We start from the raw sequence: 23,238 nt of genomic DNA on the forward strand, positions 1-23,238 counted from the left end.
CACCTGATGCAGATGTCCTTGTGCCAGTGTCCCCGCATGGACCACGCGTATCGTAGAGAAAAGATGGTGGTGGCTGTGTGGGGGATAATACAGGCGACTATGACGCTGTGGCAGCTAAGCGCTATTAATACGGCCACCACGACGGTCAAGGTCAACCAAGCTGGCATTTAGAATAAAGAGCTCCTCTCTCTATTATTTCAGACTCGCCTGGTCAGACTCCAAGCGCCTGCTGTAACGACAGTAACCGCCACAGACATCATTGCACACAAAACCCAAAACGGATCGATTGGCGCTACTGCAGTCCAGCCCTTCATCGCCCAATTGATTTGCTCTTTGTTCCTTCCGCTGGGGTCGGAAAGGGGCGCCCTTATTTATCTGCTGCTGTTGGGAAAGATAATTATCCTGCCTTTTCTCTTTCTTCAGATTTTATCCCACTACATCTATTTCCATCTGCTATCGTTCTCTCTTGAGTCTTGAGATTGCGCTGTCTCGTGGCTATACATTACTACTACCCGTCGATGCGCTCCACATCCACACTACAACCACCACACTCATAACAACCAACACCACTATGCGCGACATGCCTTCAAAGTTCATCGAGATCCTCGACTTCAACGCGCAACCGCGCATGTCCGACTCCGATGTCCGGCTTGAGGATGTGCTCGCCGACCACGAAGCATTCACCTCGCGGCCAGTCTCGTCTACACAATCGTCCAAGGTCAGTCTGGACAGGGAACGCGTGGACCGTGCGTCCATGTCGCCGTCGCCGACCAGCCCAACTAGTCCCACGCCGTCGCAACGGTGGAAGAGACTTAGTTCGATCATTACGAACAACAAGAGGCCGTTGTGATTGATGGAAGGAAGATGGGATGAAAGAAAAGGATATCGATAAAAGTGCTTTTGGTCTTTGGTTGTTTGACGAGCGCAGCATTCCTACCTCTGCATTTCGCTCCTTACCGACTTATCCGCATATTTACCCACCCACTACTACAACCTCCCCACTTGTGCTTGCGACTGCAAGTCTGCGACAGTCGACCCTGCGCAAGTGCGACACGACGAATCACGATAAATGATTATGAAGACGGCTGGAGGATTACGGGATACCTATCCTCCTCTGCTTACTCTTTTTTACCACCTTTCCGTTCCGTTCCTTTGATACCCCCGTCCATGTTGTATTGCATAGACAACATTGTGATTGTGATGCGATTGTGATTGTGATTGTGTATCCCTCATGTTATATAAAGTACCTGACTGGCGTGTACAGAAGCCAGCTGGATACTTGGTTCGAATGACAATCAGACATCAAACATTTCATTGCTCCAATCTGACGTAGAGTAGAGCAGACTACCAGTGGAGCATGCGGTGAGAAAGTGCAAGCGAGGCGAAGCCTGTTCGTGCAACACTGGTAAATTGGTGTTACCTGTCGGGCATAAAGTCGCACAGTCGGCCTGGAAATACACCCGAGTTGTTAGAGGTCTAGGCCAAGGTCTAAGTATCAGCACTACCAGTGTCAGCAGCTTTCCCTGACTCTGAATCTTGAGGATTAAGGATTGAAAAAAGAGGAAAGCATAGCGAAGCACTCTCACGAAAACAACGGAGAATATCCGACCTCAAGCTCTTCTCTCCTGTGGAGATGGCAGATTGTTCCTAGTCCCCTCCCTACCGCGAAATGTCGGAACGCGCCCGCCAAACAATGCTAGTCAGACCCAGTCTCTAATCCGATGGAGTCAGTCTAGACAATGCATGACCCGCAGCCCCATGCAACAGTAAAACCACTGACCACCTCGGCTTAGAAGTTAGAACGTGAGAATGAACCTGAACCTGAACCACTGAATCAGAATGAAATTTAGCGCTCCGATCGGCAGGGCCCGCCTGTTCGCGACCAATTATCCCTGTTCAACGCGTTGAGCTTGTGTTTGAGACGACGGGGACAATTCTCGAAGTTCCGGACGGGGCGGAGGAAGAGGGGCTGGTGTTGAGTGCCGCGTGTGAAGATGTTGATCGTGTTTGCTCTTTGCGAATGGCGGTGGACGAGTTTGCTTGCTGTCCGAGTGAAACTCCGAGGTGAGAAGAGAATGAGAAATGAGATGGCTGACTTGAACCCGAGCGGGGTGTTCCTTCGGGAGTTTGGTTTGAGATTTCACATGTGCAGCTTGCAGGATGCACCAAGCTCCAAGGCCGGGCCGGTTATGCAGGAGACGGGAGGTTCAGGGTACGTTAGGTTGTGTTTTGGTCACACTCTTGCTTTCCTTCACATTACTCTGTAGAATTATAGCGTGGTTTTCTCTTACTTTAGTTACTTTAGTTTCAGGCTTAATTGACTTTATGTGAGTTGTTGGATTGTTTATAAGTGTCGACAAGGATGGACAAGTATACCTATAGCACATTCTATAGAGTACCGTCTTGGAGGCTGTTACAACAAGGGTTTCTACTTTCTCTCCATCCTCACATCTACACCGTATATCTACTCTGTACATCTTCTATAGCGGGGTGACACTCACCGGTCGTCTTCTCCCCATCCTATTCCTCTCCCGCCTCTCTCCCGCTTCCTCGCGTCCAGCCACCGCCGTGTATCCCCCAAGTCTCGGTGTCTTCCGCTGTACTTCCCGCCTCCTCATCAATCCATCAAGCGTTCCCGCCTGAGGCGACGACCTTGGTATCCGCTCCTAGGGTCCAAGAGGTCGACGAGTAATGAGCTAGGCGACTTGGCTTGCAATGAACAGTATCCAGACTCAGTAGCGATGGTGTAGCCTTAGGGTTCGTGTCCCGCTTGAGAGATGATCTCTGCAGCGCAGGTTCACTGCCTAGAGAACTCGAACCATCGGAACCTCATTGTTATTCAAAATGTAGCGCAACGCATTCTACGTTCGCAGACCGGTGAGACTACAAGGAGTGTAAATTTCTCGGAAGATAGATGGTGTCCCGACGTCGATACCAAGGCAGTCGAATGGAAAGGGCCCTCATAGTATGAAGATCTATGGTCTAAAATAACCCCCGGGCTAAAGGAAGCGATGTACTTTTGGAGATCATTGTCCGTAATGATTGAGGAGAGATTTGCTGTCTAGTTCGGGGTAGCTTGGGTAGTGTCATGGCCAGTGGTATGGTATTCGCATCTGCCATTCGTTACCACATTCTGTTCGCGGTAGCTTCAGGTAGCGGTGGGTAAGAGAGAGGAAGTAAGGTCGCCAGGAACAACCCGCGAATTTTCGAGCCTTGAGAGTCTAGGCTAATCAGTAAAACCAAAGTCAAAGTTAGTGCTGGACTCAGACGAAACTTCATCCCCGCAGTCAAAAATCTCAACTCTGGTCCAGGGTCCGAGCTAAACATTAGCTGGAGCCTGGGAGTGAGAGTCTGAGACCCCGTCCCAGGTCGCGTGGTCAGGCTCGGATTAAGCCACTGCGCCCCTGGGAGTGTCGTTGATTGTCTGCTGACGCTTGAGTAGGTTGCCGTAACTAGCCGGAGCTCGTATTCGGAGGGTAGTCAAAGCACAGGACTAAATGGACTGAATTTGGTTTGGTTCAATGGAATGGATGAAGGTTGCCTATGCTATGGTACTGCCATTGCTAATATGGTGGGGAGGGGTAGGTGAGGAACAAGCAGGCGGTGTAGACTTTCACATGGCAGATCGCCACGGCCTTAACAACCTGAGGCAGTAATTGAGCGTCAAGGCATTACTCTTCAAGGTCAAGCCACCGTAACAGCCCCGCGCCCTTCACCAGCCACAAAACACCCGGTCCCCTCAACGGCGCGTCCAGCAGCCCACTCTCGAATAGATAGTACAGACTAAATCAGATCGAGATCGGTTAGTGAATATATTTCTCGTGGTCTTCTGATCCAGTTTATTCAGGGTATGAGGGGACTGACAAGACACCGCAGCAAAAATGTCCACAACACCAGCTGGAAAAACGCGCTCGGGAACACCGACTGTCTTCGAGCAGCAGCGCGCTGAGCTAGCGAAGGAGATTGCTATCGTACGTCCAACTTCTTTTTCCCTTTTGAGTCCTAATCTAGCATTAGGGCTTGAAATGGCAGGGCTAATTTCTACAGGGCATGGAACAAGTCCTCATAAACATCAACCGCCTGAACCGGAACCTGGATAGTGTGCTTTCGGTATGTTTTGCCCACCCAACGTTTATCTAACATGTTCAACTAACGGCCGCAGGTCGGAAAGGAATTTGCCTCTGTTGAGGCCCTCTGGTCGCAGTTTGAGAACTACATGGGGCGGCCGGCGGAGGAGATTGAACGGGAGCGGGAGAAGGAAAGGAGTGCGAGTCGGATGAAAGAGGAGCAAGGGGATGAGGAGTGAGTTGGATTAGTTGATTTGATGGAAGCCCAGTGGTGGTTTGGTCTGGGTTGGATGGGGGGTTCAGCGAGAAAATAGACTACTGCTACGTACTTACGACATGAAATGAATTTTCTTTATGTTTATTTAGGTAGACCTACGCGCAAAACCATAATCGAACAATCATTTTGAATTGTGATAAGTACATGAGGTTGCATACGCCAAAACACCATTTATGCATAAGGGGGTCCTCCAAGTGAGGTCGAGTCATGGCAACATCAAAAAAGAAAACATAATCAAGCAGACAGACCGGGGCCCAGGGATGAGATAGCGAGTCAATCGGTTGAAGATAAAAACATAATCATGGTGAGACATTGAGACCGTGGTCAGAATAGAACGAGGGAGCTAATTGAGACGCGGACAAACAAAGCAACCAGGCTTTGTATTCATATAACATAACGAGCTGTTCTAGAGGATCTTGCAGGTGCGCTTCTTGACCTTCTTGCTTCGGCCAGGGCTGGGTTTGCCGCCTTTTCCAGATGGCGTACTACTAGTATCCCAGACCTGTTCTTCGGCAGAGACCACAGTGTCCACTGCTCTTTGGAAAACAGCGTCGACTCCGCGCATTTCTTTGCTACTGCACTCGATGTAGGATGCATTCATCCTGCTCGCCACGGTCTGACCCTGTTCTGGTGTGACAGGCGTCAAGCCTTGCGTTTTCAAAAGCTCAATGCACGTTCGCTTATTGCGCAGGTCAGACTTGAGGCCGACGAGGATGATTGGGGTTGTAGGGCAGAAATGTAAGACCTCGGGGTACCACTGTTATCGTTAGCTTTGGCCGGAGTTAGACAACGGTAACATACCTTGTCCATGACATTTTCAAGAGATGCAGGGCAGTCGATGGCAAAACAAACGAACAAGAGGTCGGTCTCGGGGTATGATAGAGGGCGCAGTCTGTCGTATTCCTCCTGGCCAGCAGTATCCCAGAGCGCCAACTCTACCGTTTTCCCAGACCGTCGATGGGTAGTTTGTGTTATGTAGTTCTCGAATACCGTAGGAACATATTTCTGCATTCATCAGTTAACCATCTTTGTATAACAGCTAAGTAGACTCACCTCTGGAAAGTAACCCTGCGAATAACTGATCAACAGACATGTCTTGCCGCATCCTCCGTCTCCCACCACAACAAATTTCTTCGAATATGCCGGCGGCTGGGTAATATTCGTCGCCTCCGAGACCCTCCCACTGGACATGCTATTATCTGTGCTGACCGTTCCGTTGCTGACCCTCACGCTTTGGCTGCGCATTCGGTTCTGTCTTGAGGCCGTCGCCGGCGGAGGAGGAGTGACGAGGGAATGGCGGCGCGACTGCGCATAATACTGGTCGTCATACGTCGGCGCAGCCATGATGTCTCAGGAAGAGTGTACCACCCGCAAATGGAATTGTCGAGTATTGGAGAGCACGATGTGAAGTATTGTCCGAGGCTCCACAGCCAGCACGTTTCGCTGCAATAGACTTGGAGGCAGGTACGGAGGGAATGAGGCTGCGACGTGTCGAATGAGAATGGTGATCAAAAACGGTTATACAGTGAGAATACGGAGCGACAGCAAAAGAAGAAAGAAAGGAGTAACGAGATAGATTAGTCAAGGTGGTTCAGGCGTGTCTTTCATGGAAGTGGTGTGGGAGCTTGCCAGATGTTTACGGGCGGACGGGCTGCCATGGCAACGAGGCGGCTCCAGGATTGACGTGCCCTTCAGCTCCCCGCTGTCAGCCAATTGTTCCTCGATCTATCCACTATTAATAGCCTTTAATGGCCGTTGTCTGGTTGTGAAGCGGGAGATGGATTCTCAGCCATGGTCTCGCCCGCTCTTAAGCGCCCGCCATGATCTCATCTTGCCCACTCTGATCGTGGAATCAAGCTGCTGGTTATCGGTGCCTGGATTGCCTCCGATATCGATTGGACTAGAGATGGTTCTTGCGATCGCCCTGATTGACGCCAAATAAATGCCGCAAGGAAGAGCGGGTATTCTTCCTTGTTTTGTTGAAGTCAACAGTAGTAGTCTTTTCCGTTGATCCGTATGCAACCTGGTCTTGTTATGACTAGCAGGCGTACTTTCCCGACGATAAGATCAGATGTCCGGACTTAGCAGAAGTTGAAGGCCTCGCCTTTTTGTACTGTATTCCGTTTGTGTACGGAGTAGACTCGGAGATATCGACTTGCCTCCGTAAGCTCCATTGCCCGTTGCTCTCCCCCTGCCCCACGTGTTGTTCAGAAAGTTGCCCGCTGAAATATATATCTCTCTGCGCACGGATTGCTCTGCACCCCTTGCGTGCATTCCTTCAGCTTCAGGGACTCTGGACGCTATCTAGTCCATTACACGCCAGATCTCTTCGTTTACCGCAGAATCGTACGCATCTTTCGAAAGTACCGCAAGACTCACAACCAACCAACAAACAGCCACGCAGCTGCCGCACGTGTAAAGTTCCATTGTTCTGATATACTTTGGACTTGGCACTCGCACAGCCACCCATACTAACCTAACATTGTCTGCTCCAATTCCTTGACCGTTGAGAGAAGGACCTGCAATTAACGAGGCACGATGAGCTCGAACCACTTCCAATTACTGGCATGGCAGGATCACCGACCTGCTTCCACAGCTAGACGAGCATTGGAACAGCAAAGTGGATGAGTAAGCGCACAGCTTATCGACGCGTGCCAAGAAATAGCGAGTAAGCCTGTTCAGCACCGCGCATCGATTTCTAGATCTCTTTTCTTTGCACGATTGTCTCTTATCTCTCTTTCCCCTCTTGCTCTCGTCTTCGGGTCTCGGTCGGCGACTCGGGAGCAGCCTGTACTTATTGTTTGGCCCCCCTCCGCTCCCTCGCAAGGGCATGCCCAGACAATCCATGGGAAGAGCTGTTCGCGTTTCACCTCGGTTCAATCGTCATTGACAATATGGGGCACCCGGTGGTGGAGGGTCAGCCAGACGCTGGCTTGAGGAGCTTGAATCATTGTGCGCATTGCCTATTCTCTTCTTGATCTACAGAATGATACAGACTAACTCCTGCTGTCGCTATAGACCGAAACCAACTACCCCCCTGGCGATACTGGCCTCGACAGAAGCTTCTCCCGCTGGTACGATATGAGACCCCGTATCTCGCCTGGTGCCAGGAGAAGATTCGCACCCCGACATTAGACTCGTACTTTGCCTTTACAGCCAACCTCGGGACTCATACATTTTTCATGGTCTTTTTGCCGATTTTGTTTTGGAGCGGATATCCAAGTTTAGGACGCGGGTAGGTTGAGAGACGCCCTTCGGTCGGTTTATGGCCGGATGAGTCGGTCGCTAATGATGGGTTTATCGTAGGATGGTGCATTTGCTCGCTTCTGGAGTATTCTTCAGCGGTTTCATCAAAGACCTCATCTGCCTTCCGCGACCACTGTCCCCGCCTCTGCAGCGGATCACAATGTCGGGTTCCGCGGCCTTGGAATATGGGTTTCCGTCGACTCATTCAACCAATGCCGTCTCGGTCGCCGTTTACGCGCTTTACCTTTTGAACTCTCCCGAGTCTACACTGAGTGATGGCCTGAACCTCTTCCTCCAATGCGTCACCTATGTATACGTCACATCGATTGTCCTCGGTCGCTTGTACTGTGGTATGCATGGTTTCTTCGATGTGGTGATTGGATCGGCGCTGGGGGTCATACTGGCTGTCGTTCACTGCACTTTTGAGCCCATCATTGACCAGTACGTCCAGACTGGTAGCGGGAAGCAAGTGACCATCGTGATCCTCACAATCTTGGCTCTCGTTCGCATCCACCCGGAACCGGCGGACGACTGTCCATGCTTCGATGACAGTGTCGCTTTCGCGGGCGTGATGATTGGTGCCCAGGTTGCTTACTGGAGCTTAGCTAGAGCCAATGCTACATGGAACAGTCCCCATCCTGCGACTCTTCCACATGAGAGATACGAGAGCATTGGCTGGGTGAGAATGAGCTTGCGATTCTTAATTGGGGTTGTGTTACTCTTTGCCTGGCGGGAAACTATGAAGCCCACCTTGTTGCGCATTCTGCCGCCAGTCTTTCGAGGGTTGGAGAAACTGGGGTTGATCCTCCCACGCCGCTTCTTCACAAAAGCTTCGTAAGTTGTCTTGGAAGAATTGCAAGTTCGACCAGCTAATCATGTCTAGGCAATATACGACGGTTCCCAGCCAGTTGAAGGATCATGAAGTCATGCCCAGCTTCTCCGATATTCCTTCAATTGTCGCCAACATTCGGCACCCAAGACAACGTGCAATTTCGATCGGCCCCCAATCCGAAGCCGACGCATATGAGACCCTAGCGTATCGTGAGAAACGCAGGCGGGATAGCCTTTCGAGTCCATACCGAGGGTCGCCCGTTACAGACACGAATGACGACGCCTCGACTTCTGCGACCGCCCTTCCCAAGCTCTCTCGCAAGCCGTCGAAATTGGATGAGTATGAGCACATGATGGGAAGGGGCACGACCGCCATCGATGTCAGGTCTCAGTCTCCTGAAGGCACAGAACCATTCCCGGAGTTCGTTGATGAAGAACGCGATGAGGAAGCGCTGTTTGCACAAATTAAACGGCCCCGTGTACGATACGACGTTGAAGTGATTACGAAGCTTGTTGTATACTCAGGTTGGTATTCTCTCCCTTCACTTAATGAAAAGACACTGACCGAAGTTACAGGCATTGCTTGGATAGTTATTGATGGGGCAGGGGTCCTTTTCGAACGAATAGGGCTGATGCCGCGATGAGATGGTGGCCGACCGCCAGGAAGCGATTCGCCGGCTGTCTTGTACATACTTTGGTTCTTGCTCACATTTTTGGCGATATACTTGTAACTGGCAGGCAAGCTTTATAAATAGATTTATTTCTTTGTTATTGTTGGCTGCGAAGCGCGGTACTATAGTAGTAAGCTCGGACTTCCTAGGCATAGCTCTACGGTAGATCTGGGGCAGAGCCGCGTGGTCTTGGCAGTACCTGGAATTCACGTGACCAATGACAGGGCTTAGGTCGCCGCTTCCTTCTCCGCGTCCTTCTTCCGTCACCACGGCACCCCCTCGACCCTCATGCCTTCCTCATCGGGGCGGACGCCCACCTTGCCATCTATGTGTTTACCTTCGCTCGCCCACTTCCTCTCTCCCTCTTCTTCTCCTCAACAACATCTCGCTGAATAACTAATCCCTCACGAAGTTTACTTCGTTCTTCAGCTTCTAGCCTCCGTTGTTCACTCTGCTCTCAATTTCGACTCACTTTCCTCTCAGCTTCGTCTCACTTTCCGATCACCAATCTTCTTTTCTCCCCACAATCCTTCCTACGAACCGCCTCTCTCTCCCGTTTTTATAACTCCGAAGCACAAACCACAATGTCTGAAACCAGACCCGACACTCAGTCGGTGTCTGGAGACTTGGTGAAGTTTGCGAAGGAGACCATGGTCGAGCGTAATGTTGAATCGTCCGGAAACGTGAAGAAAATAGCGTTTCCAAAATGGAATGAAGCCATTACCTCAGCCATCCAGCCGGTCGGCCTTGATAAGGCCTTCCAATTTTCGCGTCCGCCTCGAGCGGCCAATTTTTCTCGCAAACGTGGTCTCGATCATGGTGCGACAACCGAAGCCATCATCAAATATCGCCGCTTGAACGAGCAAAGAGCTCGGGTACCCGCGCAAAGGGACGAAGCGACCATGGCCGAGGTGGCTGACGACAAGCCAATTTCATTCTATCGTTACCTATACTTCTTATTCCATATGTCTATCGACCATATCGTTACTTTTGCCGGCACAGCAGCGCAGCGGGCGCTGGCCCTGTTTCGACCCCGGCAGACACGTATCAATACCCGTAGTCTCAACCATGAGGATTTCCAGAAACTCAAGATCAACAAATGGCGAAAGGACCATGGTCGCGAGGTTCTCGAGAAATTTCCCTTCCCTGACCTCCGGAAAGCATTCGACAGTCCGGAAATCCAAGAGCTACCTTCGAGCAGCCTGACACTCTATCGTCCACAGTCGCCCCGTAGCCCGGCTGCTGTCACTGGTCCTCCTGCGGATCCCAGTCCTCTTGTCCCAATTGAACCGGTTATGGCGACTGAACCCGTTGTCGCCATGCCAAGCGAACCAGTTACGGCAATCGAATCGGCTATCCCCATCGAACCGGGGTTGTCTATCGATCCTGCGGCAGCCCCAGGCCCTTTTGTGCGCTCTGGACCTCTTGTGCTCCGTAGTTCTGCTGGGTGCGCTGGACCTTCTTCGGCCGCGCCCAACCAGCAATCCTGGATCGACTCGTGCGATGGGTTCATGCCCATGGGACCGCACATGTCCGCTGTCTCCTATGTCCGCGGCGATCAGGTTGCTCCCGGCAGACTGCCGTCCATGTGGCAATGCGATCGGGCTGTCACTGTGAAGATTGCCTTGGGCCCCAATGGTAGGGTTCTTCTCGAGATGCCGGCTGTCCGCCCCATTTCCGAAGCCCAGTTAGTGCATCTTCAGATCTCCCTGTGTGCCAAGAAGAACAAGCTGATCACCCATACGACTTCCGGAGATCCTCTGCACCGAGACGACCTGGCAACCTGCTTCAAGCCGCAAGCTTGGCTGAACGACGAAATGATGAACGCGTACATGCCGCTCATTGTCAACTTCCTGCGCGATCGTCATGACAACACCGGACGCCGCGATAAGCCGCTTTTCCACGCGTTCAACTCGTTCTTCTTTTCAAACTTGCGAGACAAGGGCGTCGAATCTGTTCAGCGCTGGGCGACTCGTGCCAAGATCGGCGGCGCGAACCTCCTCAAGGCCGAGCTGGTGTTCATCCCCGTGCACAACAACTCACACTGGACTATGATGATTGTCAGTCCTCGCGCTCGAACCATCGAGCACTACGACTCGCTCGGCAAGGGGTCGAAGCAGTTTGTCTCGAAGGTCAAGGGCTGGGTCGAAAAGGAGCTGGGCCCCAGTCTCTATGTCGAAGACGAATGGAAGACGCCCATCGTCCAGTCCCCGCAGCAGGACAACGGATCGGACTGCGGTGTCTTCGCCCTGACCACGGCAAAGGCGATCGGTCTTGGAATTGATCCTGCTTCGTTCGGCCCTCCTGACATTCCTACGCTTCGCGCCAAGATCGTCTCTGAAATCGTCCAGGGACAAATCCTCGGGGATGGCGATCACTTGTGACAACTAGCGGCCAATGCATGCCGTCTGATGGACCACGGTCGGAATCTGGTCGGCGCTTGTTTCCATTTTGGCAAAAAAGGAGTTGGTCTCGTTATTCATTTTGGTATAGCATTGGTTTGGGGCGTGGTGTTGTTGGTGGTTACGGCTGTTTATGTCGTTTTGGCATCGGTGTTTGTTTTATTTTGCGGTTATCAGATGGGCATTTTCGGGTTCATTGGGTCTGTTTTCTGGCGTTTCTGTTCTGATTGTTTGGATTCTGTTTCTGTTTTTCTGCGTTCTGCCCTGACTCTGGTCTGTTCTGGCGTTGTTTTTTATGGTTCTGTTCTTGTTTGGTCTGCTTCTGTTTTTGTTCAGCCTACATTTGTTCCTGTTTTTTCAGCATCTGTTCGTGTTTTTTCGGTTTCTGTTCGCGTTTTTTCGTCTTCTGTTCGTGTTTTTTTGGCTTCTGTTCCTGATTTCTTGGCTTCTGTTCGTGCTTTTTCCCCTTTTGTTGCAATTACCTATACCCAGCGGCTTATAGACCGGCGTTGCTTTCCAGACCTGTTCGCCGTTTTTCGCGACATGTTGCAAGATCTTTGGACACTGTCCAAGATCCCGACCCTCGCGGCCTACCTCCTTCGGGAGATGTCCTTTTTCCCTTGCACTATATTAGTGCCTATTTTTTACGTCCTGTTTGTGTTTTTTTTCTAGAAAAAAATGGGCGGGGGGGGGTTTGGACCATGCGCGGTCCAACCCCTTCAACGCCCTCTTCTTATGTCTCGCCCCCGGCCATGGCCCGGGGGCCCAAAAGGGCCGATGCGATTATCATATCTTTATTATACATGTATTTTTTAGATTAATAAACATTGGAAATTGAGTCTTTGGTTCATGGTCGTAGTTGTAGAGTGTATCGATATGAAGTTCCGGCTATGGTCGTAGAGTTCATGAGAATACAATACTACAATGAATAAACAAGTCTGGTAAACGAGTGCATTGTTAGATAATAATCGAGGCTATCAATAGTACTGCATGTTATCCAAGTAGCACGGCCGTTCGCACCTCGCTCCCGCATCATCGCCCGACGACTGTCGTTTGCTACGCCGACTCTGACTCTGCCGCGATGTCCTTGTCCTTGTCCGATTCCCAATTCCATTTCCTTCGCCCCAGTCCGAAGGTCTATGGCGATGGCGTTGGTCGGTTTCGATTGGTGAGTTACCAGCCGTCGATGTGTTGAAAGCAATCTCGATCCACTCGATGCCCATATAGACGCTTTCGTCAATTCGCATGTCTCCTGTCCACAGGCCGCCGTCGCTCCAGAGGTTCATGGCAATGATGCTCGGTCGGTCGGGGACGCTCTTTGTGATGTTCGCTTGGAGTTCGTCGTCGGCGTACCAGAGAGTCCCGTCGCTCAACCAGTCCATGCGGTGCGTTGTCCATTCTGACCAGGGAACCGGAACATCGGTCACGATACTGCTTGCGTTCGGGATGATGAAGTCGTTGTCATTATCATAGTCCGGCTGATTCGCATAATGGATTGTATTTGGCGGATCAGACGTCAAGAACTCAACATCAGACTCGCAAGTCGCAGAGCGATACGTAAAGATCCCCGCGCAAGCACCCTTGGGAACATCATTGACATCGGGCTCCTCATCGTCAGGACTCCTTGTAATCGCCTCGCGAGACATCAGCCTCATCCGAACCCGAATAGAGCAGTGGAAGAAATTCCCATGCTGGCTCTCAATTTCTGCAGTCGACGAATATTCCGCGTACCGAGTTGTCCTCAACACAAGCTGCGTCGTATCCGGCTGATTTGGATGTTTCGCGAAAAAGGCATTGCTACCGGAGTTTATCATGGGAACAATACTATCGAGTGCATTGTCGCGGCCCCAGGACTGTACGCGCCAGTCGATTTGGAAGGGCGTTTGAGACAGCGGGACGGACTCGGCTTCCCAGAGGCTGGAATCGGAGGGGCTGTATGCGCCGCTGTTGAGACTGTGGGGGAGGGGGACGTCGCGGAAGTCGTAGAATTTGTAGGAGGTAAAGTATCCGGGGTCTTCGCCGGAGACGAGATAGCAGTCGCAGGGGAAATGGGATGGGACGCGGGGAAAGATTGTAGCGTTGGTGAGTGTTGGCGGGGGGAGGACAATTGCGGCGGCCGTGGCGATGATGAAGGAGAGACTAGGGAGGCGGAGGGGGAAGAAGAGAAGACTGAGCTTCTTCATTGGTAAGAGATAGAGAATGAGTAGCTATAGGAAAGAAACGAGTGACGAGAGTTGGATATCTTTTCGTTTCATTGTGCTCGTGAGCGGAGATCAAGACAATACACACTCTGGCGGACATTGAGGAAGGAACGGAGATAGTGCCTGCTCAGCCTCTTCACCAGCGATATTATCCCTAAGTCCGACGAAAACTCTCGAGTGTCGCTCTACCCTCACTCAACTCTCTTCTCACCTTCAATTGTTCTCCTTTGTCATTGTGTTGCTGCCAAGGCCCAGTTTGTATGGGAGACCGTTCCCCCCCGCATTGACTTTTGCAAGCCCTAACGATTGCTCCTGATTTCGCCTGCCACTAGGGGTCGGTGAGTTTGCAACATGATTCTACCAGAACCGAATACTCAAACACAGAAAACGTCATCAGCATGAAAGATCTATTGGCAAGTACTCCATATCTCCTTATTTTCTGCATCTGCTAACATCTAACATACAAGCCACCAGGGCCTCACAGAATGCTATATACAACCCCAACAAACATCCATCCTACTCCTTCCATCCTCCACCTACGCCATCTTCGTGCAGTCACCGTCGTTGGTCTGGTCCACAAAGTTGGCTGTGTGGTCCTGGCACTTCTTAGGCCAAGTAACGGGTCCAGGAACAGTGTAGTTCGTGACAGGCGGCCAGTAAGGGTTGAACAGAACACCAGGCTCCCGACCGTTGTAAACACCGGGAATGCTAACGGTGGGGCTAGGAGAGCCAGATCCAGAACCAGAGACCTTGATTTGAGCGCAACCAATGTACCACTGCGCGCCCTGGAACGTGCTCGCGCCGTGCACGGCCAATCCCTCCGCGCGAACGAGGTACTCGCCCGCGGGGGTGTCCTCGGGGAGAGTGAACGTGAAGTTGGTGATACCGTTGTTCTGGAACGCAGCCCACTCGACACCGTCCGAGGAAACGCTCGACGTTGTAAGCGAGTATACCTTGAACCAGTCGCCCGCGCCCTTGTACGTCTTTGCAGTGTCGGGTGCTTTGCTCATGTACACCTGCTGGATACCGGGGTGGCCGAAGTTGTTGGCGATTGTGAAACCGAGCTCATCGCCGGGAGCAACGGTCATGGTGTCCGTTGCAGAGAGGGTGTCGTCGTCGATACCACCGACATTGCAGATAAAGTCGTCGGAGGTGACGTCCGTCACGGGCGAGTTGCTGTTCTTGACTGAGCGGACATATTTGTAGTCTTCTGTTTCTTCGCCGTTGACGACCAGGGCCGCGTAGTTCCAGTGGGCGAGGGCCGAGGGGAGGATAGCCATGAGGGCCGCGAGGGGAGCGATAGAGCGCATCTTGACTGCTTGAGTGTTGAGGGAGAGTAGGTAAGATAGATAGATAGATAGGTAAGACAAGATAGGATGGAAGTGAATGAACGTAAAACCGAGACCAGCTCAGCGAGAAGAGAACGAAAGACCGAAGAAAGAACGTAGAGAACGATCGTGCTTGATGCCAAAACTATCCCAGCAGCGACAAACCACATGGTTATATACCCTTCCCATCCCATCTCTTCCCATCCCATCCGTCCCTTCCGGCTAAAGGACTACACCCCTAATCAAACCCACCCCGAACAACCGTCCCTGTCTCAAATCTAGTACCTCCACGCCAGGAACACAACCGCTCACCAGTAAATTACCGCCCATCACACTGAAAACGGACTAATCCGATGGGGGCGCGCCGATCCCTGTCCCGGATAAATGGCGTCTGAAACGACAGCCCTACTTGGCGGGTTTAGTGGGGTAAGGGTCTATTTATGTGAGGCAGGGTCTGCAACATGGATAGCTGGATACAGTAGTTATTCAATCAGGGACCGGAATACGAGGTCTTGAAGAGTGAAGAGGGCTCGGTTATTCCGGTGATCGAAGCGCTGAGTTGTAATGTTGAAACCCTTCTGTGGGGAGGCGTTTCGGTTGTAGTGGTCTTGCCGCTGGGGTTCGTTAACGCCCGGGGGCGGATGGCATGACGGTGCCTGACAGCGAAGAAAGCTTGAGTCAGGCAGTACAGAAGATAATGCACGTCAAGTCAACGCGATACGAACAAAATTTGAAATGTGTTCAATTATGTACATGGTCTGTTCACTTCGATGTCGTTCTTCCCGCCCGGCGTCAACTCAAGTAGTAGACTCGCCAGACGTAAAACTAACAACGTCAACGAAACCACCAAGAGCACTGGTTGCAAAATTGAAGATCCCAAAGCGATATCCCACGAAGAACAGATAGTCTGTCGTAAGAGTATAAAAACCACCTAGATCCACAAACTCCTCCCCGTCAAGACTATAACTAAATATGGCCTCGTGCGATCCCGCGGCTGCCGCATCCATACTTAACTTGAACCAGATTGTTTCCTGACTTTCTGGGATATCCGCTATTTCTACAATCGTCCCGTTACTCAGTGTAGATCCGTATGCAGACTCCATCGTCAGATTGTGTGCGACCGCAATGTGGTAGTTGTCTGGTCCGTCTAGGACGACACCGATCCACGCACTGGAATCCTTAAGCGCTGCGAGGCCCGCAATGTCTCCGTCGGCCATGTGTGCGATGTTGAGCTCGACGATGCCGTAGGGGCGCGCGCCGTAGGGACGATGGGTAAGCGTGTTTCTTGCGGCGTAGAGGTCGGTCGTGACGGTCGCTGTGTGTAGCGTTAGGCCGGGGTTGTTCAGAGTGAATCTCTCGGTGTCAGGATTTTGGTTCCATTGCCAATGAGGGCTAAATGTGTCACCGGTAAAGCTGTCGGTGCCTGTCCATGACCATGAGGGCAGCGGATGCTCAGGGAGAGGATAAGGGTATGACTCTCCCCAGGCACCGTCAACAGTCATCAGTGTCGGAAAACCATCTTCACCCCAGGTTATCGGTGCAAGAACAGGGACGCGACCGAGCGGATAGTTCCAGGAGAAGGACATGAAATACCAGTCTCCTTCGCTTGTCTCGACTAAGCTTCCCTGGACAGGCGGACCCGTATTCGGCACCGGCGAAGCGACGTTATCATTGAGGATCTTGTACTCGTAAGGACCGAAGGGGTCGGCCGATTTCCAGACCAGCGTGATACCGTCGTTGGGACAGTCGTCGAGGATATAGTAGGTTCCGTTGACTTTGTACATGCGGTTCCCTTCAATACTGGTGCACTCCGGGGGGTAAGTAAACACCTGCTGCGTAGTGACAACCTCCAGCCCATCGCTCGAAAGCTGCGCAACACTAACATTTTCACTCCCATATGCAACATACAACGTATCATCATCATCAATAAGAAGTCCGCAATCGTAAAAGCACGGCTGAAAATTCGCACTCTGCGACCACGGCCCGGTTGCCTCAGGCGCGGTATAAACATACGTCGTCCAGAAATTTGCACACCCAATCCAGTACCACGTATCACTGCTCTCTCTGTACCTCATCGTTGACGCCCACGTACCCAGGTTATAAGCAGACTGGTTGTTGTAGTCGTCTCCGAAGTCGAGACTTGGTACGGAGTGTCCGATTAGTTGCCAGTTGACCAAGTCCCATGATTGTAAGATTGGAGCGCCGGGGGAATAGTGCATGCTTGAGGCAGAGTAGTAGTAGACGCCATCGGGGCCGAGGAAGATGTCGTTGTCCGCGAAGTCGGCGTATATAACGGGGTTTGTGAATGTTTGGGCGTGGACACCGAGGGAGGTACTAAATACTGCGACTAGTAGAGTTGACAGCATGGTGAGTACGATTGTCAGTCATCACGGTAAAAAATGGAATGAGACTTACCATACGTCCTGAAAGATCTATGCCATTTTATAGCCTGTCTACTTCTGCAAGGCACCCTCTCTTCTCCTTAGTGACAGCCATGTTGGGCGCTAGGACAGGACAAGCACGGAGCATAGGGTTGGCAGGGGTTGACACCCCGCAGCCGACAGCGTGCATTTGCGGGGGTGGGAGGGGGGCACAGTCGTATTGCAAGGGTAAATTTGATTCAATTGAGGATGGAAAAGAACGCTGACTATGCATAAGCAACCTGCATCAAAGCGTTTCTGATAAATTGGACCAGGGACTTTGCAAGCCAGCCGGGGGAGCCCGCGGATTCCATACCTTCCATGTTCCGCATCTACTTTGCAAAACGTCATGGGGAGCACGGTACTGTTTGGTCGCTTTGAAGAGTATTGTCAAGCCGAAGACAAAGCACTTTAGCTTTTGGTGCCGTATGTGAATGCGAAGTACTGGCCAGATTGTATGCCGAGGCATCCATGTCCCTTCTCGACCTGCTTGCAAACGAGGGTTTCGAAAAAGAGTAGATAGAGTTGATGAGAATTCTCTCGATTAAAGATAATGAAGACTCTGTAGGAAATCATTCCAGGAGTTGTTTGTTTTCGCGATGTACATGGCAACATTGTGGTAGTGGAAGAGACCAACTATATATTTCTTATAGGGCTACACCAGCACAGAACGCTGCAAGACTTCGCATACCAACTCAACAATATCACGATGAACATCAGAATTGCGAAATACTCAAGGGAGAATACCTATTACGTTAAAGAAATCCCTCTCAATGTGTATTCGCCGAACTTCGCCGCGTGGTTATGTGGGTTCTCGTTGAGCTGATGTTGTTGGAAGGCGCCGCAAGACTCGGGCTCAACCCGACAAGCGTAAGAAAAGCCCCAAGTCCGAGCATGGCAGACTCCCATCTGCCTAAAACTCCCTACTCTCAACTCTTAAGAAAAATAATCCTTCTGTCTTCGTTCCCTTTCCTTAAAATTGGGATTTCACCTCCTGTTTATCAAAATGTCGTCCCCCCGAGCTATCTACACCAACCCCTCCGCATCCACCACCAAAACAACATACAGCACACCACCAGGCCTAAACAAATTCCACACCTCCCTTCCCTCCTACAAGCCTACCCCACTAACCCCCCTCCCAAACCTCGCAAAAGCCTTCGGAATCCGCTCAATCCTCCTAAAAGACGAAAGCAACCGCTTGAACCTCCCCGCATTCAAAGTCCTCGGTGCTTCGTGGGGAACTTATCGTGCTGTTGCCTCTTTCCTGAATCTACCAGAGACTATTTTACTTGAGGATTTGGGGAAGGCAGCGCAGGAAAACAATGTAAAGCTTTTAGCCGCAACAAAGGGGAACCATGGGCGCGCTGTGGCGTTTATGGGGCGCACTCTTGGGGTCGAAGTTGATATCTTTGTTTCTGAGAGCATGGATGTTCAGACTAGAGAGAGGATAAGGAGTGAAGGTGCGAATGTTCTTGTTATGAAGGGTGAGTATGATGATGCTGTTCGCGAGGCGTTGAGGGCTAGCCAGGAAGAGGAAGGGGCGCTGCTGATTCAGGATACGGCGCTGGATGGGTATGAGGAGGTTCCCGGGTGGATTGTGCAGGGATATGGGACTATGATGGCGGAGATTGAGAGCCAACTAAGCGGAATGGGTTCCTCGGCTAATATGATGATTACGCCTGTTGGTGTGGGGAGTCTTGCGAATACGGTTGCGACGTTTTGCAAGTCGAGAGAAAAGCCGATTTCTATTGTTGCTGTTGAGCCGGATACGGCTGCTTGTTTGCAGGAGAGTTTGGTGAGGGGGGAGTTGACGACGATAGAGACTTCATATACAATTATGGATGGGATGAATTGTGGGACTGTTTCTACGACTGTTTGGACCAACTTGCAGAGACTTGTGGATGCTAGTGTTACAGTTTCGTGCTATGAGAGTCATACGGCTGTACAACATCTAGGCGAACAAGGTATTACTGCTGGACCCTGCGGTGCAGCAACTTTGGCGGCACTGAAGCGTCTCGCGGCAGAGAAACCTGACATGCTAAACAAGGACTCAGTCGTCGTGCTGCTTAGCACCGAAGGACCTCGGGAATATCCCACTCCATTGGATGTTTCTGTCGACGACGCGGTCGGGATAACGAGTGCACTGACCAAGATCGACTCGTCAAACCCTACACTATCAGTTGCAGACGGCGTAGGCGAGGTAAAAATTGCCGATTATTTACAGTCATGGTTTGCGCATCGCGGAATCGAATCACACCGCATTGAGCCAGTTCCAGGACGCCCCTCTGTTGTCGGTGTCCTGAAAGGATCTGGAGGCGGAAAGTCGCTGATGTTCAACGGTCATATCGACACAGTCACCCTATCGAGCTATGAGGCTGATCCTCTTTCGGGCCATGTCGATACCAGAGATGGAAAACAAGTGGTTCTTGGCCGCGGTGCGCTAGACATGAAGGGCGGGCTCGCAGCTTCGCTGGCAGCCGTCTCAGCCATCAAAGGTGATGGCCAACAATTGCGCGGTGATGTGATAATTGCTGCAGTGTCGGACGAGGAGAATGCATCCCAGGGTACGCGAGACATTATAGCTGCAGGCTGGCGCGCCGATGCCGCTATTGTACCAGAACCGACAAGCGAGGTCATCGCTCACGCGCACAAGGGCTTCGTCTGGGTAGAGGTGGATATTCTTGGTGTAGCAGCTCACGGGTCGGACCCTACCCACGGCGTTGACGCAATCCTTCACGCCGGATGGGCTTTGTCGGCCCTCGAGAATTACGCCTCTCAGCTTCCGGTTGATGATGTTCTCGGGCCAGCAACCTTACACTGTGGGCTGATTCAAGGCGGCGAGGAGGCATCAAGCTATCCGGCCAAGTGCACGGTCACGATCGAGTTCCGAACAGTGCCTGGGCAAACAGGCGAGTCTATCAGTTCTGACATCAAATCCCTTCTGGTGGGCATTCAGAACGAAAAGAAGGAATCGGGGAAGGAGTTCCGCTTTGCTGAACCAAGGGCAACGCTCACTCGACCACCTCACAAGATCGCCTCCGACCATCCGCTTATCTCCACTATATCCCGTTGCGCAGAGACAGTATCAGTGAGCTCACCGAGTGTTCAAAGCGTGCCGTTCTGGTGTGATGCGGCGCTGCTTAGCGAGGCAGGCATTCTGGCTGTGGTTTTTGGACCGTCGGGTCATGGACTGCATGGGAAGGAGGAGTGGGTTGAGGTGAACAGCTTGACGCGTATGAAGAATACTTTTGAGAAGTTGGCAAGGGAGTTCTGCGCCTGATCAGCTCGAGGTGCTGGATAGACGAGAAAAGAATGTTGATATAGAACATAGACTGCCCGAATACGGAACGGAGGGCTTTGAATAGATCTGCGTACCCGGCTTACAGTATTGAGAAAGACATCATACCACCTTGAATCCAATAAGACCTCGTAGTGACAGCCCCCAATTGCTGTGTCTCATTGGAGGCTTACAAAATTGCCTGCCTTTTAGTTCTGTTGGCGGACCATGGTCGTTCTTTCCTTTGCCCTGCTTAGATAACACCCCATCTATGTTAATTGAAACTTGAGTGAGTCATTGCAACTAATCCAACTCTTCAATCGCTGTCAGTAGTTCAAAAAAACGTTATTGATTCAAATATGTCTGATCCTGCCAAGTGGCACAGCCCTACCCCGAGTCTAAGCCCTGTCCTCGCTTCGGAATGCGCCGACTGAGTGATGCCCGAGGCCTAATTCGCCGCCTGCGCAATTCAGGCAGAAATGATGAGTCATCCGGCCATCGCTCGCGAAGAACCAGACCAGATCAACCAAGACTTCAGCCTAACTCAATTCCCACTTGGAGACGGAGACAGCAGGGGATTCGCTGCTCGGCCATAGCATTCAGGAAATTGGGTAAAACTGGGTCTGGAGTTGGAGTACGAAATGGACGCTCGCGCTCTGCCTAACGAAGTATTCACCGGTGCCATTTCCCTGCAGGACACCGATCTTCACAACGGGCGTGGGGTAGATGCCTCAGGGTCCTACTCGTGGCCGCCCTCGGTGGAGGAGGACATGTTCTTTGACTGGAGTGCTTTGTATGGGACACAGGACCCTAATATTGGCCTCATACCAGGAGAGCGGTCATCCTCAGAGTGGTCGGGGTTGGACTTTTTGTCCTTTGATGCGCCCCCGCCCCCGCTATCAGGAGAATTTGGAGCGCCACCACAAATGACTTTCAACGAGCCAGCGTTGTCAACTAGCAATGGAATTGACTCGGCCCAGTCTCAGACTCTGCTCCAAGCACAACCTCAAACACGGGAGTCACCTATCGTGCTACCTGGCTTCAACAACGTCGCACAGTGGCTGGACGGTGCTTACCGGCCCTCGAAACCATGTGACAACTGTCGCAGGCACCGTCTGCAGTGCCTAATTCTGCGCCGCACAGCTGACAATCCGAATCCCGTGCCGTCATGCTCTAGCTGTGTTGGTCTCTTCCGACCGTGCTCTTTTGGTTGCGGGGAGAAGAGGCAGGCCAGTGGGTTCGAGACGCTGTCTCCTGTGATGGGGCATCTGCACGGAGTTATTGAGGAGGGGGATGATTCTGGATCTGGACCAGGAGCACGACAGCCTATACCTGAAGGACGGGAAAGCAAGCAGTTTGTGCGCAGAGGAGCGCGCGTTCTACGCGACTGGTTCTATCGCAACGAAGAGTGCCCGTACCCATCCGAGGAGGAGAAAGCCAGACTTGCTAGTGAGACGGGGTTTACGCGGCAGAGAATCTCGACATGGTTTGCGAACGCGCGAAGAAGGAGCAAACAGCAACGACAGGCTGGATCGTCTGCAAGGATCTACCGTGCCGGATCACCGATGCCGACGCCGCTCACACAGCCCATGCCAATACCGATGGGTGGCACTGGTATGCTGCCTTCAACCATGACGCCTATGGAGCGATGGCAGTCGTCCCCGCCGGACGAGGAGCCTGTTTCCGAGGACGTGATCCGCGAGGCTATCGCGTCTGCGTCTGGATCAGATGGGTCGCGGCCGCAGAGCCAGGTTGGCACACCGTTCACCGATATATCGTCCGGTGGCGAAGGATCTCTCGCGTCGTCGCTATCGAGCTTTGGAATTCCGCCGTCCGATGCATCCGATAGCAGTTCATCTGCGTGGAGTTTCCAGTCCGATGGGAACCTACGCGCGAGACCATACAGTCGACGGCCATCATCTGGACGAAGAGGAGGGAGAAGGCGCGTTGCGGATGACGGCCACTATCAGTGTACGTTCTGCACGCGATCATTCAAGAAGAAGCACGACTGGTCTAGGCATGAGAAAAGCGTGCATCTCCCTCTAGATGTTTGGATTTGCACGCCGAACCTCGACGAGCTGGCTCAGGATCCAAGCCTACCACCATTGGAATGTCGATTTTGCGAGAATGATCCCCCAACACCAGAACATTGGGAAAGCCACGACTTCCGGGACTGCGCGACCAAGCCCCTAGCCGAGCGGTCGTTTAGCCGGAAGGACTACTTATGGCAGCACCTTCGCAAGTTTCACGGATGCACGCGCTATCCAGTCTCTAATCTCGACGCATGGAAGTCGTCGCAAAGCGCAATTCAAAGTCGCTGCGGATTCTGTCAAGAGAGTCTCGCTAGTTGGGCTGCCAGGACGGATCATCTTGCGGCGCATTTCAAGGAAGGCTGTCGGATGTCGCAGTGGGCAGGTGACTGGGGATTCGAAAGTGCCATTTTGGCCAGTCTGAGGAATGCTGTGCTACCGATTGAGCGAGGCTTTTTGGACATGGCCGCTTGAGTCTCTTCATACAT

General features: G+C 52.0%; 10 protein-coding genes across 10 annotated transcripts; 5 read left to right on the plus strand and 5 right to left on the minus strand.

Moving 5' to 3' along the window:
- Positions 1-571: 571 nt before the first annotated feature.
- On the plus strand, positions 572-1,073 carry BDV14DRAFT_200483 (uncharacterized protein; the record flags this gene model as incomplete). Its single annotated transcript, XM_073773516.1, has 2 exons — positions 572-815; positions 865-1,073. The coding sequence occupies 2 exons, from the start codon at positions 572-574 to the stop codon at positions 1,071-1,073; spliced, it is 453 nt and encodes a 150-aa protein (XP_073627908.1).
- Positions 1,074-3,528: 2,455 nt separating this feature from the next.
- Positions 3,529-4,403, plus strand: BDV14DRAFT_174007 (DASH complex subunit DAD1). Its single transcript, XM_073768824.1, has 3 exons — positions 3,529-3,971; positions 4,048-4,110; positions 4,163-4,403. Exons 1-3 carry the CDS (start codon positions 3,882-3,884, stop codon positions 4,304-4,306), a joined length of 297 nt encoding a protein of 98 aa, XP_073627909.1. The 5' UTR covers positions 3,529-3,881; the 3' UTR covers positions 4,307-4,403.
- A 77-nt stretch (positions 4,404-4,480) lies between these two features.
- Positions 4,481-5,819, minus strand: BDV14DRAFT_64707 (Rho4-like protein). Its single transcript, XM_073777217.1, has 3 exons — positions 5,398-5,819; positions 5,146-5,349; positions 4,481-5,101 (listed from the first exon to the last, which is right to left on the minus strand). Exons 1-3 carry the CDS (start codon positions 5,686-5,688, stop codon positions 4,751-4,753), a joined length of 846 nt encoding a protein of 281 aa, XP_073627910.1. The 5' UTR covers positions 5,689-5,819; the 3' UTR covers positions 4,481-4,750.
- A 1,042-nt stretch (positions 5,820-6,861) lies between these two features.
- Positions 6,862-7,351, minus strand: BDV14DRAFT_64732 (uncharacterized protein). The gene has a single exon (XM_073777219.1). The coding sequence runs from the start codon at positions 7,189-7,191 to the stop codon at positions 6,904-6,906; it is 288 nt and encodes a 95-aa protein (XP_073627911.1). The 5' UTR covers positions 7,192-7,351; the 3' UTR covers positions 6,862-6,903.
- On the plus strand, positions 7,066-9,162 carry BDV14DRAFT_174016 (PAP2 domain protein). The gene is made up of 5 exons (XM_073768825.1): positions 7,066-7,296; positions 7,363-7,579; positions 7,651-8,424; positions 8,474-8,946; positions 8,998-9,162. Exons 1-5 carry the CDS (start codon positions 7,239-7,241, stop codon positions 9,063-9,065), a joined length of 1,590 nt encoding a protein of 529 aa, XP_073627912.1. The 5' UTR covers positions 7,066-7,238; the 3' UTR covers positions 9,066-9,162.
- Positions 9,163-9,584: 422 nt separating this feature from the next.
- Positions 9,585-11,633, plus strand: BDV14DRAFT_64712 (SUMO protease ULP1). The gene has a single exon (XM_073777218.1). It carries the CDS (start codon positions 9,677-9,679, stop codon positions 11,474-11,476), a length of 1,800 nt encoding a protein of 599 aa, XP_073627913.1. The 5' UTR covers positions 9,585-9,676; the 3' UTR covers positions 11,477-11,633.
- Positions 11,634-12,471: 838 nt separating this feature from the next.
- On the minus strand, positions 12,472-13,735 carry BDV14DRAFT_208984 (glycoside hydrolase family 16 protein; the record flags this gene model as incomplete). The annotated part of the gene is made up of 1 exon (XM_073775537.1): positions 12,472-13,735. The coding sequence occupies exon 1, from the start codon at positions 13,675-13,677 to the stop codon at positions 12,472-12,474; it is 1,206 nt and encodes a 401-aa protein (XP_073627914.1). The 5' UTR covers positions 13,678-13,735.
- A 496-nt stretch (positions 13,736-14,231) lies between these two features.
- Positions 14,232-15,005, minus strand: BDV14DRAFT_200489 (lytic polysaccharide monooxygenase auxiliary activity family 9 protein; the record flags this gene model as incomplete). Its single annotated transcript, XM_073773517.1, has 1 exon — positions 14,232-15,005. The coding sequence occupies one exon, from the start codon at positions 15,003-15,005 to the stop codon at positions 14,232-14,234; it is 774 nt and encodes a 257-aa protein (XP_073627915.1).
- An 815-nt stretch (positions 15,006-15,820) lies between these two features.
- BDV14DRAFT_200490 (putative xylosidase/glycosyl hydrolase) lies at positions 15,821-17,389 on the minus strand (the record flags this gene model as incomplete). Its single annotated transcript, XM_073773518.1, has 1 exon — positions 15,821-17,389. One exon carries the CDS (start codon positions 17,387-17,389, stop codon positions 15,821-15,823), a length of 1,569 nt encoding a protein of 522 aa, XP_073627916.1.
- A 1,021-nt stretch (positions 17,390-18,410) lies between these two features.
- On the plus strand, positions 18,411-23,224 carry BDV14DRAFT_208986 (uncharacterized protein; the record flags this gene model as incomplete). The annotated part of the gene is made up of 2 exons (XM_073775538.1): positions 18,411-20,676; positions 21,324-23,224. Exons 1-2 carry the CDS (start codon positions 18,450-18,452, stop codon positions 23,222-23,224), a joined length of 4,128 nt encoding a protein of 1,375 aa, XP_073627917.1. The 5' UTR covers positions 18,411-18,449.
- Positions 23,225-23,238: the final 14 nt, after the last annotated feature.

The sequence above is a fragment of the Aspergillus stella-maris genome, assembly GCF_047715825.1.
Source record: "Aspergillus stella-maris strain CBS 113639 unplaced genomic scaffold BDV14scaffold_29, whole genome shotgun sequence".
In the NCBI taxonomy this organism is placed as follows: Eukaryota; Fungi; Ascomycota; class Eurotiomycetes; order Eurotiales; family Aspergillaceae; genus Aspergillus; species Aspergillus stella-maris.